We start from the raw sequence: 16,148 nt of genomic DNA, 5'->3' as shown, positions 1-16,148 counted from the left end.
AGGGAACAGGATATTCCCAAGATTGCATTTAGGACTCGTTTTGGACATTATGAGTTCTTGGTATGCCGTTCGACTTGATGAATGCTCCAACGACATTTATGACTTTGATGGACACGGTTTTACGTCCATATTTGGAAAAATTCGTAGTAGTTTTCCTTGGCGATGTACTTATATATAGTAAGTTGAAAGAAGAACACTTACAGCATTTGTGCTGAGTGCTTAAACTTCTTAAGGAAAATAAGCTATTTGGGAAGGAATCCAAGTGCGAGTTTTTTGCTAAAAGGAGACCCACTATTTAGGTCATATTGTCTTCGCGGATGGATCCTAACAAGGTGAATGCCATTGTCAGATGGCCTGAATATAGAAATCTTGAGGAACTGCAGATTTTTTTAGGAATGTTGGGGCTCTGCCGACAGTATGTAAAGGACTACGCGAAAATTACAGTCCCCTTAATCGATGAGTTGAGGACAAAGGATAAAACTATTCGTCGGGGGAGTTATCAACGAAGAAGGTTTAAGAACCTCAAGATGGCTATCGTGACGGCACTAGTATTGAGCATTGTGGGTCCCAATGAGTTATTTGTTTTGGAGACGGATGATAGTGGGGAGGCCATTGGGGCAGTTTTATTGCAAAGGTGATGCCGTGTTGCATTTAAAACCAAAAAGCTTGACCGTACCCAGCGTAACTACTTGGCTTACAAGAGAGAGTTATTGGCGATTGTTCATTTTCTTACAAATTGGTGACATTACTTGTATGGCACTACTTTTGAGGTCCGGATGGACCTTGAAAGTCTGAAATCGCTTTCTAGTCAGGGTGAGTTGAAAGGTAGAAAAGCTTGGTGGATGGAGCTCCTACAAGAGTATGACCTTAAACTCCGTTACTAGAGAGGTAAATTTAACGTAGTAGCGGATGCACTGAGTCACATGCCAATGGTGAACGAGCTAAGTTTTAACACCCTCAAGAGTGATCTCTTGGAATCTCTACGTGGTTTATGTGAGCATGATTCATCATTTTTAGAGGTATGGCGTGTTGTATGCCGCCATACCTATAGACAGCAACAGCCACCTCCCTCGCCAGAAAGGAGTACTACCCTGCAGAGATTAGTCGAGGTTTCTCTGGGAAGAGGAGTGCTAGTCCGGAGCAACTAGACGAGTCTCTTGGGTTATGTATCGAGATGAAGAGCTCGGGGGTGGACCCTTTACAACCACTTGACATTAGTTTATTTGGGGGTGATAAAGTTCGTCAGGGAGAAAAGTATAGACGCTATTTCATAGGCGATAAGTACCTTCTCTACAAGGGCAGAGTTTGCGTAATAGAGTCTAGGTATTGGTGATTTTCGGGCTCAAATTCTTATAGAAAGTCACGATAGTCCAAGTGCTGGTCATCCCGGGATACAAAAATCTGATGCACCAGTCAAAAGACAATTTTATTGACCTAGTTTGTTTAAGGTCGTCTAGGACTTCGCGCTGAAATGAAAGAAGTGTTAGGTCAATAAACATAAGCACCTCAAGGTTGGGGGTTTGTTGGATCCATTGGATATTTACAAAGAGAAATGGGAAAGTATTTCCATGGATTTCATCACCGGTTTACCTAGAACGAATTGTGGGAATGATTCGGTTTGGGTAGTGGTTGACCGATTGACCAAGATAAATACCTACTAAAAAAATAGAGAAAACTCTTGAGTTAGCTAGGTTGTTCATTGAATATCTCTACAAGCTATATGGCCTGCCCATAGATATAGTCTTTGATTGAGATAAGATGTTCGATAGTCACTTTTGGAGGGAAGTCGTGAAAAAGTTGGATACTACTCTGAGTACGAGTACGAGTGATCATCCAGAGAGTCAACCAAGTGTTAGAGGACATGCTTCGAACGTATGTCAGTAAAAAGCAATCCAGTTGGGAGGAGTACTTGCCACATTTGGAGTTTGCTTATAATAGTTTGAAACATTCCGCGACTAGATTTAACCCATTCATGTTGATGTATGGCTTCCAGCCGAGATCTCTTATAGCTGTAGGGCTAGAGAAGGAGAAGTTGTAGTCTGTCAAGAAATTTCTTGAAGACGTGCAAGACATGCTGAGACAACAAAACATAGCATATGGAGTGTACAAGATCATGCGAAGACGTATGCAGAGAAGGGTTGCAGAGAAGTAGCCTTTGAAGAAGGTGACTTCCTGCGAAGTCAGAGACTTTAAAGACAAGAAAGTGTCAAAAACTTTCGCCTAGACATTGCGGTCCCTTTAAAATCCTTATGAAGGTTGGTGGATTAGCGTACAAACTTGAGTTGTTGGAGAGCTCTTGAGTTCATCTTGTTTTTCATGTCAGTAGATTATAAAAAACCGTTGATCATAAGGAGAATGTAGTTTCTCCGAGCGATTTGGAGGAGTTGATAGAACCACCATCTCTTCCACATGAACCCAAGAGGATTCTCGGTTTTAGAGATTGGAACACGAGGCACAATGTACCGAGAGGCACTTGTTAAGTGGAAGGATCGCGAGGATGAGGCGTACACGTGGGAGCGCTTGAGTACGCTAAACAAGAACTTTCCGGAGTTTGTTTTCGCGAACGAAAACTCTTCTTAAGGGGATTAATGTTAGTAGCCCGTAGCCGCTAGCGGCTACGGGGAGCTCGACCGGATTGCGAGATCGGTCACCGGGCGGCGAGCGAGCCGGGGTTCAGGGGAGAGGGCGCCTGGGCGTAGTTTTGTGGGTAGTCGGGTATGTGTGGGTAGGTAGGCCACCATATATACCCAGTAGTGGGGAACTTTATCCTCATTTCCTCTACGGCTGGGTGGTGATCCAGAGCTCTCCTCCTCCGTCGTCGACGCATTGCCGCTACCGTAACGTGATAATTACCAATTGGCCACCTTTATTCATGTAGGCCTGTTAATAACTGATCACTCTACTAGCAATATATGCTACGTGTTCACACGTGTGGCTGTCGAGGGCGTCCAACCAAATGTGCATTTGTGAACGCTGCCCATTTGCCCTCCAAGCCTGGCCGCCTTGTGCACTTGTTGTCCGACCGCCCTCTTTTATCACGTGGCACCATAGGTGAGATGTGTCACATTCTCCCCCGCTTGCATTGCAATTGTCCTCAAGTGCATGGTGTCCATATAAATTGCACCATAGGTGAGATGTGTCACATTGTCCCCCACTTGCAGTGCACTTGTCCTCAATTGCAGGTGTCCATATAAATTGCTCTTTCATAAAAGCAAAAAGTCTAAGCAAAGCTGTGAGTATCCTTCAGTAGCCCATGGGAAGAACATTCTAGAATATGGCCAGGCCAAACTCCACTATCCTCACTCCAGTCACTAATGCATTGGTTGAGATGGATCATAAGAACTGCTTGCACTGTGGAGTAATAACATAACCAAAAGCAAGACTCTTGAAAAGAGTTGCATCAAATCTGTATCCATCAATATTGTTTGGCACCTAAATGTTGAGGCCACCAATGTCCTGTGGAACATAGTCCAAGTAATACATCGGCTGATACATCGAAGCAAAAACTTCGACTGATTTGTTGTCGATACAATCTCCAACAAATCTATGCACTAAGATACTCCATCCAATGCTAACGGTTGGTGAGAAGAGTCCTCTTGTACTAGCCGTGAAACTAAAGCAACCGTCACTGAGGCTAAAGATTCTCCACCTAGTGCAGACGGCACTTGTGAAGACTCCCTTTAGAGACCTGGCCAAAAACTGCCACTGCTTGAGCTTATGGCCTCATGCAATGAAGCATCCTTGGTGTGTGCTCAACCCGAGAAATGAAAAAGGTTGGGACGTGCACATGTGCATCTCCTTCACACTCATTCTCCGGGTCTGAAGAAGCCGCCGCCTCGGAAATCCTTGTGTCCAAGATTTGGCGAAACTGCCACATGTAGAGAACACTCTTGATCTAAACTCTAGCTGCCTGTGAAACTCTGCCTATGGACCACCATCCTTGGCTTCCAAAAGCCCCACATATGCCTGTCGATGAAGGAATCAAATGGAAAACCACAACTTCCCAGAATTGGTGTATCAACATTCTAATTGCCAATGCCTCTGGGAAATAATATGCTTAGACCAATATTTTCCTGCCTGCTTGGTCCACTCTACGGACACCTCCTTGTGCAGTAACTCCAGATAATGTACCTTGTGATACAATGAAGAAAATACTTCGTCCTCAAAAGCTGTCTCTGATGCAACCTCGTCTTTTAGAATGACCCTCACTGGTGAAGACACTTCCACTGAGATGGCCTCGTGTGGTGCCACCTTTGAATAAATCACCTCTGTTGCTATGACCAACTCCTCTGAGCATGACAGAAATCCTGCTATAGAGCTGTTAACTCCTTGAATTCCTCGGCTAATGAAAAGGTCCATGTCACTCCTGCACTACAAGGGGTCTTACATGTAGTGGTCAAAACCGTTTCTTGTGTATGGTTGTCCATACCTTTGTACTGTTGAAGACGGCTGTCTCGAGAGCTTCGATGCCTACTCTTGTGACGCTCTTCGCTGCTGTAGCCATTTTGATGATGCCTTTCTAGACTAGAATCATTGCAAATTGCAATGCTTGCTTTCACAATGCCTCTCTGGACTGTAGTCAAATTTCAAAAAGATGTCTGCTTGCATGAGGGTATCAAGAAGAACCCTCTCAACGATGGGCATGGCGATCTTGCAAACGTCCCTCATGCCTATTGTCGTGGCAACTTTTGTGTCAAGTTTTTGTATCCTTGTGAACAGGGAGATGGCAAGGGTTGCAACCCTTCGCATTGAGGAAGGGTGGGTGAGACAAGGTAACACCAATACACGAGAAAGAAACCAAATGATGATGACTTCTCCATACACTAGAAAGAACCCAAATGACTTTTCCCAAACCCGACCTTGTGCACTCTTGGAATCTAGGGGCTTTACCTTATCCAAGCAGTCAATGCATATGGGTGCCAGAAAAGAAAAACATTTGCAGGCTTGCTAGGATTTGATACCAATTGTAGAACATTTGTGCCTATGTGCTAGGGTTTTCAGAGATAGAAAAGGGTGCAGTGGAATCATACATATAGCACACACACGAGTCCTAAACTACTGTTTGTATTATGTACAAGAAAGTAATAGAACTGAAATCCGAGTACAATGGAGGATTGAGAAATGAAGACGTCAAGTCAAAGCCCGTGACTGCGGAAGATCCCCTTGACCAGCCTGTGTTGCAGCAACACACCTTGTAGGTTCCAACCGCTAGGAGGATGCAGATGATTTTGACGACGATTACTAGGTGCACGTATATATATATATATATATATATATATATATATATATATATATGCACCAATATTACTAGTTGGCCACCTTTATTCGTGTTGTCCTTGTTAACAATTGCCCATGACTAGCAATAAATGCTACGTTTTTACACGTGGGCTCAGGGCCTGTCCTACCAGATGCGCACCTGTAACCGCCGCCCTCCAAGCCTGGTCTGCCCGGCTGCCCTCCAAGCCTGGTGGCCTTGTGTGCCTGCTGCCCGATTGCCCTCTTTGCTTGCTGCTTGCCATGTGGCATCATAGGTGAGGTGTGTCACAACACGTGTGCATGCATGCCATGGTTATGAGAAAGAAACATGGTGTTTCTGGGCCGTTTTGTCATCAGTTCCAAAATGCGTTTTGACTGTTTGGGACAGTGCCATTTTTTGAAATGGCATTATCTCAGCCATTTCAGCAGTTCCTCCTTGCTATTTTGTCCGTTTCCCCAACAACTCTTACCTTTTCACTGACAAAACTTCTTCTTCAGACCCAAAACATCTATTCCTTTATTCTTTCTTTTCTTTCATATCCTTTGTCCTACTCTGCCTTCCTTTCCTCTCCTACTTTCTTTCCTTTTTATGCCTTTTTCCTGTTTCTCTCCCCCCTTTTCCCCTGATTGTAGCCCCTTGTTGACGTGTTGTTTCTCCCTTAAAAATGTGATTTCCAAGTCCATGTTTCCCATAATTATAACCGAAATGCATGCATTTGAGATTAAGTGTCTGGAGAGAAGGCATGAATGAAAAAGAGTGACTTTTCACAAAGTTTAAAGCTAACATCATGCTGCGTTGCAGGATTTTACACAGCAGCCTCCTGCACAGGAAATTGTTGCTAGAGATTTGCATGATACCGAATGGAAGTTTCGCCATATATACAGAGGTATCATGATTGCTCTGCAGCATTTTTGTTAAAAACCATAGTCATACAAGTGACCGATACTGCTTTGTTTTAGATAGAGGTATTTGATAAAGTTGTGGTGGTGTAAAAGAGCCTTGAATTTCATAAGATTATGGTCTACTCTTAAGGTTGTCTTAAAGCCTTCTGTGAGGTTTTGACGAGGATATTGTAGGTATTTCAAAAGCGGACACCAAGAGACTTTATTGCATGGAATCTAAGGTTTCTTCGTCTGCTAAGGCCACTGTCCCATTGACAATTATGTCAAAAGAGTGTGCATTAGAAATTACTCAAAACAAACTAAGTGACAATTTAATCTACAAGAATTTTTCCCTTTACAACTAAATATAATTTTTGGCCTCAAATTATAGGCTATGGATCTTCTCAAAAGCTCCTGAGTCCTACCCTGGTGGTAGGTGTAGTGCATAAGTTCGCATGATTAGGAGCTTTGTGAGTAGACTCTGGTGGAGCTAAGATCTGGTTTTTGTATAGTCTGGGAAATAACCCGAACTTGCCTATTGGTGTATAATCACAAGAAAGTGGAGGTCATACTCAGCAGTATAAAAAAGTGAAGGAGTGTTATGTGAAGCACGTGAACTCTGCAAAAGCTAAGAAAAGGCCTAGTATCGAAGTAAATATCTATGCACTACAACTTTGCAAGGTGATGGATGTGGGCTTGTTTTCCAACCGTATTTTACTTTCTTTGAGTGTTTACGTTGGATGTCAGCCTGTCTGTTGGAGATGTTCTGGCCACTATCCCAGCCCCCCCACTTCAAAATCTACTTCATCACGTGCTTTCATTAGTCAACCGATTTTGTAAAACCCCTACATATCTACACATATTAAGCACAAACAAGCCCCTAATGTTTGTATAAAGGTCATGAATCCACATCAAAAAAACTCCCCGAGGGTGAATGCAGGTGTAGTGTACCATAGTGGAGGCCCAGTTCTGCTACCATGATCAAATCTGATAAGGTTACTCTTTTGCAGGGCAGCCAAAACGACATTTGCTTACCACAGGTTGGAGTGTCTTTGTGAGTGCCAAGCGACTCATAGCTGGCGATTCAATAATTTTTATCAGGTAGGCATTCTTAGTTTCCTGCTTGTGGGCTTGGAAGTAAGAGTATGCTTACAGATTGAAGCTGCCGGCCGTCATTGCTGTCAGAGCAGCTGATAATGACGGGCAGGGAGTGGCTGCTCATAAATGGGCAGTCAAGCCTGTCTATAGCCTGCCCGTCTGCTCTGTAAATCTGGACTATTGGCATAAGGCACTTGGTACACTTTCTCCTGAGCAATATTCTGAACATTGTCCCTGTACTATCGAAATCGTTTTTTTTTTAAGACATTGGGATGGAGTTGCGAAGGTTCAAATAAGTGCTCCTTGTTGGATGGTGATGTATTTGGGGAGTCATGCTTGGTTTGCATGTATAACAACAACAGATTATTAGGAAGGCTGTTTAACCTCTTCAATTGAATCCTGCTTGATTTTTTTTGCGATTTGTATGCCAACTTTTTGATTAGGAATGAGCTAAACCACCTGCTTTTGGGGATACGTCGAGCAAACCGGCCACAAACCTTCATGCCATCGTCAGTTTTGTCTAGTGACAGCATGCATATAGGAGTTCTTGCAGCTGCAGCTCATGCCGCATCTACCAATAGTCGATTTACTGTTTTTTATAATCCCAGGTAATTTTAATATGCACATCACTTGATGGGATTGAAAGGTTTCTATTTTTGTTTTGATTTACTTTCAAACTAGCATACTGTTAATTTCTTATATTTTCCCACTCTCTAGAGCAAGCCCTTCAGAATTTGTGATCCCTTTGTCCAAGTTCGAGAAAGCTGTTTATCACACCCGTGTCTCTGTGGGCATGCGCTTTCGGATGCTATTCGAAACAGAAGAATCAAGTGTAAGAAGGTGAAACCTGGCCGCTTTCTCCAATGCATGTATAGCTGTTTGCCTATTGAACTCTTCCAGATATGAAGGAAAATACCTTGCAAAAATAGATGTACAAACAGAGAACTCACAATTGTAACAGTTTTAAATCGATTTTCGAACATCTGCGAGGAACTTGACTAAGCTGGGAACCTTTGTTTTTACTATAGGTATATGGGGACCATTACTCACATAGGTGACCTGGATCCCATTCGCTGGCCAAACTCACAATGGCGGTCAATTAAGGTGAGAATGTATAAGCATGGGCTTTCCCCTCAGTTGTATCATCTCATTTTTCCGCATATTCTGGGATATTGGCTGCACCTACGGTGTGCCTCGTGCTGCCTACTTCAGCTTTGTAACCACCTTTTGGTGTGTATCGTGTATTTGTGAACTTCAGTTCGCTTTCATTGTTTGGCACTTTGTCATGGTATCAGAGCGGGTTCAGGACTGAGACAACACCTATACAATTTTACTTCTGAGAGGAGGTGGGCTGTGGACTCATCTGCAGGCTGTGTTTTTCTGCAGATTGCTGCGTTTTTTGCGTGGACAGCCTACAGTTTGCTGTGTTTTCTGCGTGGTCAGCCTACAAGTTGCGTTTATCTCCAAAGAGCTGCAGATTGCTGTGTTTTCAGCCTGGGCAACCAACAAAGGGCTGCGTTTTCTTTTGGATGCAGAAAGTCCCTACCCCGGACTAACTAGAACGTCAGGTTCTAGTTGCCACACCCACCCAACCTTCATTGCGCATCGGGAGGGACTCCCGTCTTCACCCCTCTACTTTCACCTCAGCTTATGCTTTGTCTAGTGGTGGTCGGTTTTTGGCTGTCGGTTTTTGGCTGTGTTCTCATCTACAGATCTGCAGGCTGCGTTTTCTTACGCTTTAGAGGAGTTTTCATACAAAGGATGGCTTCAAATACATTCACCATTCACCAGTTGGAGAAAGACTCCAAATTTAATGGCTCCAATTATCCGCAGTGGAAAGATGCCATCTTTAACCTTCTGGTGGATCTTGATGTTTGGCGGTTCGTCGATGCTTCTACTCCAAAGCCCGATCCCGCAACCAACTCACCACAGACTATGAATGCTTGGGCCAACATGGATTTACGGGACGCACAATCATCTCCTATAACTTGAACCAGCCGTATCTCTCGGAATTTTCTGGTATGGATATAGCTGCCCAAACCTCTAACGAATTATGGGATGCACTTGCAGCCCGTTTTCAGAGGAACACTTACAGCCACTAGCTTCATTTGAAAGCCCAACTCAATGAGCTGAAGATTACCGAGACGGATGATGTCATGGCCAAAGTGCAAGAACCCAAGAAGGTCCATCAATAACAAGCCATCTTGGGAGTCCAAATCCCCAATGATGACTTTTGTCATTGAATTACTGGGTAAATTTCCTCCATCTTATCAATCCTTTAAGGATACCATTGCCTTTTGCCCTGTTCTTCCCCTAGTGGATGTGGTGATTGGCATGCTTTAGGACAAGCTAGATCTCATGAAGATCTATGACTCTTCTCCTACTGAGTCAATTTTTTCAACCAAAGGGAGATAAACGAAAAGAAAAGAGCAAATCTACGGAGAGGAAACGCTGCTATTGTGGCAAGGTTGGTCATCTTCGGCCTGCTTGCTTCAAGAAGAATAGAGACGCAAAACAGAAGGACTCCGACGACAAAGAATCCAAACCCAAAGACAAAGATGTGGCCTTTGTTCTAGTCGAAGAGTGCACCACATCCACTGAGGCACGGACTACTACCTCTCGAGGACTGAATTGTGGATTCCAGGGCTACTTCTCACATGACTCACAACAAGGATATCTTGGAGGACTCTCACTCTGTCTCTATGCAAGTCCGACTTGCGAACAATCAACCTGTTGATACACCGATTATGGGTAATATTCCTCTAGCCACGCCCTCAGGGAGGCCCCAATACTTGGAGAATGTTCTTTATGTTCCAAAGTTATCCAAAAACCTACTTTCTGTCTCCAAGATAGCCCAGAAAGGCTACAGCTTATACTTCGATGATCAGATTTTGGAGATCATTCACAGAGATTCTCACAGGATTATCGCGCAAGGCATTCAAGAGGGTGGTCTTTACAAGATCACTAGTTTTCAGGAGGAACCCAATCTTGATCACTCTCATCTGTTCCAACTGTTAGCCTCTCATCAGGGTCTTCTTACAGAGGAGGATACTACTCTTTGGAATGCCCGTTATGGGCATCTTCCCTTCTCTTCACTGGAGCTTCTTGTCTCTCGCCACATGGTGGAAGGCTTGCCTCGACTACCTCAGATGTCTGGCATCTACTTAGCTTGTCTTCAGGGCAAGCAACATCGGGATTCATTTCCACAGGAGGCCTCTTTTAGGGCTTCCACCGCTCTTCAGCTTGTCCATATGGATTTGAGTGGACCTATGACTATGGTCACACCAGGAGGAGCCATATATTTTTTCTTATTGGTGGATGATTTTTCCAGGAAGGTCGGGTCTTTTTCCTGTCTCAAAAATCTCAGACATGGTGGAGGCTAACACTAGCCTCAAAGTCGTCAAAGTGCACTCCGACAATGGTGGTGAGTTTACTTCTCGAGCATTCACTGACTTCTGTACTTTCCATGGCACAATTTTCTACTCCCCACACTCCTCAGCAGAACGAGGTAGTAGAACGGAAGAACAGGACCGTGGTTGAGATGGCTCGATCTCTTCTTTCTTATTCTCAACTTCCTCAAAAGTTTTGGGCTGAAGCAGTTAACACTGTTGTGTACATTATCAACCGTTTCCCGTCAAAGGCGGTTGATGGGAAGACTACAGAGAAGGCATATTTTGGGAGAAAGCCATCAGTTTCTCATTTCCATGTTTTTGGATGTGATGCTCGTGTTCATGTTCCCAATTCTCATCGGACGAAGTTTGACCCCAAATCCACCAAAATGATTTTTGTCGGCTACAGCGAACACTCCAAAGCCTTCTGGCTTTGTGATCCTAACAAAGAGAAAGTTATATTATCTCGGGACGTGCACTTTGATGAAACCCCAGAGACTTTCAAATCCCCGGAATCACCAACAGGTTCATCAACTCCTTCCTTGGTTCCACCCTCACCATTGGTTCTTACCTCTCCTCTGCATCTGCTGAGTACCTCTCTCCCTCCGTAGTGGCTTCACTCTACATTGTGGAATTCTCAAGTCCCTTCTCCGACCTTTTATGAGTCTGGGATTGCTCCTTCCGGATTGAGGAGATCTACCAGATTACAACTCCAGAGTGCTGGCATGCTTACAATTAATTTTGCATTGATGACTTCCTTGATGCATCATGTGAAGCCTTCTACACCAGAGGAGGCCTCACAAATTCTTGAGTGGCGGCTTGCGAGGGAGGTGGAAATGGATGCCATTAATAGAAATCACACATGGGCACTTGTTCCCCGCTCTTCTCATAGGAAGGTTATTGGCGTCAAATGGACTCAACAAATATAAAGCCCGCTTGGTGGCTAAGGGCTACCCAGAAGGAAGGCGAGGACTTCTCGAAGACTTTTGCTCCAACTGCCAGGTATACCACAATTCGCATTGTTCTTGCCATTGCTGCTCACTTTTCTTGGCCCATCTTTCAGATGGATGTCAAGTCCACCTTTCTCAACGGGGACCTTCAGGAGGAAATATATGTTGAATCACCCCCTGGATTCATTGTGGTGGCCTCGAGGACCATGTTTATCTTCTGTGGAAAGCTCTTTTATGGCCTTAAACAGACTCCCAAGGCGTGGTACCGAAAGATTGTTGCCTTCTCTCTCTGTCATTCCTTTGAGAGAACTCTTTCTTGGCATGGAGGTCTGGCAGTGCGCCCACAGGGGATATTTCTCTCTCAACAAAAGTACGCTTCTTAGATTTTGGAGAGGTTTGGTATGAAGGCTTGTCGCTCATTATCTTGCCCTATGGACCCACATCAGAAGTTGAGCAAAAACGATGACTCTCCACCCTATCATGATCCTACTCCGTATAGAGAGCTTGTCGGCTCGCTTATTCATCTCACCATTACTAGGCCTGATCTTGCTTACAACGTTAGTATCCTAAGTCAATTTCTTTTAGCACCACATACTTCTCATTGGCAAGCTATTGTTCGTGTTCTCAGATACATATAAGACACCCTGACACATGGGATTTCATATGGCTCTAGTCTTGATTTGGTTAGATATTCAGATTCTGTCTGGGCAAGTGATCTAGATACCTGGAGGTCTACTATGGGCTATTGTTACTTGGTACCGGACTTATTTCTTGGCAAACAAAGAAGCAGCCTATAGTTGCCGGTTTTTCAACAGAAGCAAAGTATCTTCTGTGGCTTCATGAGGTACTTGATCATCTTCATGTCCCTCCTCCGATGTCTACCATTGTCTACTCCGACAGAGTGAGTGCCATGGCTCTTGCATGGAACCCAGTCCTCCATTCGAAGTCCAAGCACATTGCCGTTCATTATCATATGACTCGTGACTACTCGGCGCTCGGTACCTTAACACTGCAGTACTGTCCTACTAGGGACAATGTGGCGGACATCTTCACCAAAGCGCTTGCTAGACCAACTTTGGATCACTTACTTTCACGTACCAGTATTGGTCCTCTTCAGTGGAGCTGAAGAGGAGGTGTTGGAGGGGTCATCACCCCTGTTTAGAGTGTTTCCCTGCTGTTCCTGCACCTTTGGAGGACTTCCCCTAGCTTGGGAAGTTTTCCCTTTTTTTTTTGGGGGGGGGAAATTTTCACCTTTTTTGGCACCTTTTTTGGCATGTTCCACATTATGCCCCAGTCGGCCAGGTGCTATATAAGCATGGACATCTCATTTTTCCGCATATTCTGGGATATTGGCTGCACCTACAGTGTGCCTCGTGCTGCCTACTCCAGCTTTGTAACCACCTTTTGGTGTGTATGATCTTCCTTCAGTTCCTGTGCATCCTGTATTTGTGAACTTCAGTTCTCTTTCATTGTTCGGCACTTTGTCAGCCCCCCTCTTTCGCCAACCCCTGCCTCGGGCACTCTCCCCTCTGTGCATGTGCGCCCTTCCCAGCTCCTCGTAGCCCCTTCATCCTCCCCCCACCCTTGTGCTGCCTGCCCCTCCTTCTGGGTCACACCGTCCACCTTTGCCTCTGTTTGTTGTTTTGTTCCCCCCCCCCCCCCCCCCCCCCCCCCCCGCTCCTGGTTTGCACTCTCTGCCCCCCCACTCTCTGCCCCCTCCCACCCGTTTTTTCCTTCTGCCTCCTTTTCCTTTTCCGCTGTTTCTGTTTTACCTTGTTTCCCCACACTGCCATCCGTCTCCCCCACCTCATTCTTTTCTCCCCCTCTTCCTCCAAGATAGAGCAGCATCGGCTTATTGATTATCTTTGCATACCGTGATCATAGAAATTGGTGCCAGCTAGAATGGAATAGTAGATGGTCTGCTTGTCAACATAGAACCTAATCCTAAAAAGAGGTTGGGCTGGAGGGTCTGATGATTAGAACAATGCTGTTTGTTAGGTGCTGACTGCTAAGAGGAGGTCTGCTCTCAAATGCTTGTGGAGGAATCATAGAATGTTGATGCACTCTCATCTCAATCTGGAATCCATTGGGCAGTGCATGGGACCTAAAGAAGTGATAATCTTGTAGTTTTTTTTTGCTAACTAGATGTCACTGCCATGTTGTATATTACATTTTCTTGTGCATTTATTGCTTGGCATTCGAGTTGACTTGAATTCATGTACTGTGTGTAAGCTCAGTACAGCTGATGTAATTCATTATTGGTGCAGGTAGGGTGGGATGAATCAACTGCTGGCGAACGCCCAAGGAGGGTTTCTCTATGGGAGATAGAACCGCTTACAACTTTTCTTGTGTATCCTCCATCTTCCAACTGGAGGCTAAAGCATCCATGGCCACAACCAATTGGTGCGCCTTTGAATATTTTTTTCCCACCCAGAAAATGATCTTTATATTAGTAGGAAATCTGTAGAGAGGAAATAAACTGTAAGAAGGAAGAGAGGGAAATGCTAAACTGTAAGAAGAGAGGGAAATGCTTTCTCCATATCTGGCTGCCTCTCGGGGGGAGACTACGTTGAGGCTGTAGGGGCAGAAGAGAGCCATGCTGGGGGATTGTAGTGACAAGTTGCGTAAGGTGAGAAAAGGCCCAGGCTTCCAAGTGCAGAGAAAGGTGGTGTGCTGATCCTGTGTGACCTGTGAGGCACCCTGAGGGAGCTCCCAGCGGCTGCGAATCTTTCTAGAAGGCTCCACCCTAATCTTTCAACTTATCGTGAAATGTTGTTGAACTTATGTTGAATGTTGTTTGTGATAGATATGGAGCTCGAAAGCTTGAAGAAGCCAGCAATGTGGGCACAGTTTCAGAATGGTAACACTGGGTATAATGGTTTAGCCATTCAAGGAGCGTGCATGAATCCTTTGATGGGCCGCATGCAGCATATGTATGATTCAACTGCTGGATCTGGTATGTATGATGCATTGGGAGCTGCAGCATTACAGGAGATTTTTCCATCAAAACAGCTGCATTTTCAACAGCAGTCTATGCAGTTGGATCAAATGCAGTTAAAAGCACAGTCACACCCTCAACAGCATTCACACACTCTCTCTCTCCTGCAGCAGCAGCCACCGCCTCCGTTGCTGCTGCCGCAAGCATCCTTTGTACAGACCCAACCTGTGCAAACCTTTCATCCTTCACCACTTGTTTTTCAGCATCAAAAGCAAAGTGGTATTCATCAACAACAGCCACAACAACATGGGCCTGTTTCACAACAGGAAGAGCAACATGTTCACCCACACTATGCTGCTCTGCAACAACAGCAGATACATAGTGCATATTTTGAGCAGCTGCATCAGCAACATTCATATCAATTTCCAAATGTAGCCAGCATTTCTGCCTGCATACCATCATCTCAACTGCAAGCAGCAAACATTAGCACACTATCTACACCTCAATCGATACTAACCGAGTCTGGTGCAATTGTAAGCCCAATAGCAACTTCTCATAGCTCTTTTCCAGTACTACAATCAAATCTTACTAGTTTGGTAACAGACTCCAAGCCTCTGTATTCAAATTCAGTGTCAACTACTCGACCTGTCATTCCAGTATCCGATTCCAATGTTTCAACACCATGGCTTCCAGCTGGTGTTGCCCAGTTATCAAGTGGGTTGCAAGCAGAGCTTACCGTCCCTCAAACAGATGCAGTCATGTTGCCAAACTTTTCAGCTCCAGGGTTGCCTTCTACTCCAATGAGTTTTAGTAACAGCTGCTATGAACATGATGATTTGCCTTCTGATCTTCACAGGCAAATGCTATATGGTGGATCTAATGTTGATCTATCATCAATTGTCATGCCAACCTCAATGCTGGCTGATTCAAAAGCTTCCAATGGAAGTGATGAGTTTCAAAGTCAGTGTGTAAGTCAAATGATGCAGGGGCAATCTTCTGTAGGGGGTATGGATCTCCCTTTGAATCCAGGCCTGCTTAATGGAGGTTTGGATGATTCCCACTTTTTTCAACCAGTGCAAGCCTTGGCTCAGGTCAATCCTCCAATAAGGACGTACACAAAAGTAAGTGACAGAAACCTCTAGAGTGTTTATTCTGACTAGAGACTCATGATCACCTGCTTCGCTATCTAATTCATGGCTTGGTTTTCTCATTTAGGTTTACAAGTCTGGCTCTGTTGGTCGGTCACTCGATCTCACACGATTCGGTGATTATAGCGAGCTTCGTCGTGAACTTGCAAAACTGTTTGGCCTAGATCAACTGGAAGATCCAGGATCGGGCTGGAAGCTAGTGTATTTAGATAGAGAGAACGATTTGCTTCTTCTTGGTGATGATCCTTGGGAGTAAGTCCCTCCATTCTGCTTGCCAGTACATGCAATTTTAAGGATAAATTATCAGAAATTTACTTAAAGTTCATAAAGAAAAAGGGACCATTTTATAGGGCAAAGATTAACAGTCAAGGGTTTTTATAAATACACTTTGCATGCACATAATGTTATGTAGCGTTTTGGGTTAGTGACTTAACCCCCTCGCCTTTCTATTCCCCCATCTTCCGCCTTTCCAAGTTCCAGTGCATTT

At 44.6% G+C, this 16,148-nt stretch overlaps 1 protein-coding gene across 4 annotated transcripts in view; it reads left to right on the top strand.

Moving 5' to 3' along the window:
• Positions 1-16,148, top strand: part of LOC147631125 (auxin response factor 12-like) — a 40,069-nt gene that overhangs the window by 23,392 nt on the left and 529 nt on the right. For 3 of the 4 annotated variants that reach the window (XM_086809458.1, XM_086809459.1, XM_086809460.1), the window contains 8 exons: positions 6,059-6,143; positions 7,149-7,239; positions 7,680-7,844; positions 7,954-8,076; positions 8,265-8,340; positions 13,843-13,978; positions 14,382-15,634; positions 15,729-15,913. In XM_086809458.1, the coding sequence (XP_086665584.1) occupies positions 6,059-6,143; positions 7,149-7,239; positions 7,680-7,844; positions 7,954-8,076; positions 8,265-8,340; positions 13,843-13,978; positions 14,382-15,634; positions 15,729-15,913 (2,114 nt within the window). The remainder of the gene's footprint in view (positions 1-6,058; positions 6,144-7,148; positions 7,240-7,679; positions 7,845-7,953; positions 8,077-8,264; positions 8,341-13,842; positions 13,979-14,381; positions 15,635-15,728; positions 15,914-16,148) is intronic. The other variant, XM_086809461.1, reaches the window with a different exon arrangement.

Source organism: Cibotium barometz, chromosome 15 (genome assembly GCF_041138505.1).
Source record: "Cibotium barometz isolate CiBa-2024 chromosome 15, ASM4113850v1, whole genome shotgun sequence".
NCBI lineage: Eukaryota > Viridiplantae > Streptophyta > Polypodiopsida > Cyatheales > Cibotiaceae > Cibotium > Cibotium barometz.
This window is presented reverse-complemented; position numbering and strand designations above follow the sequence as displayed.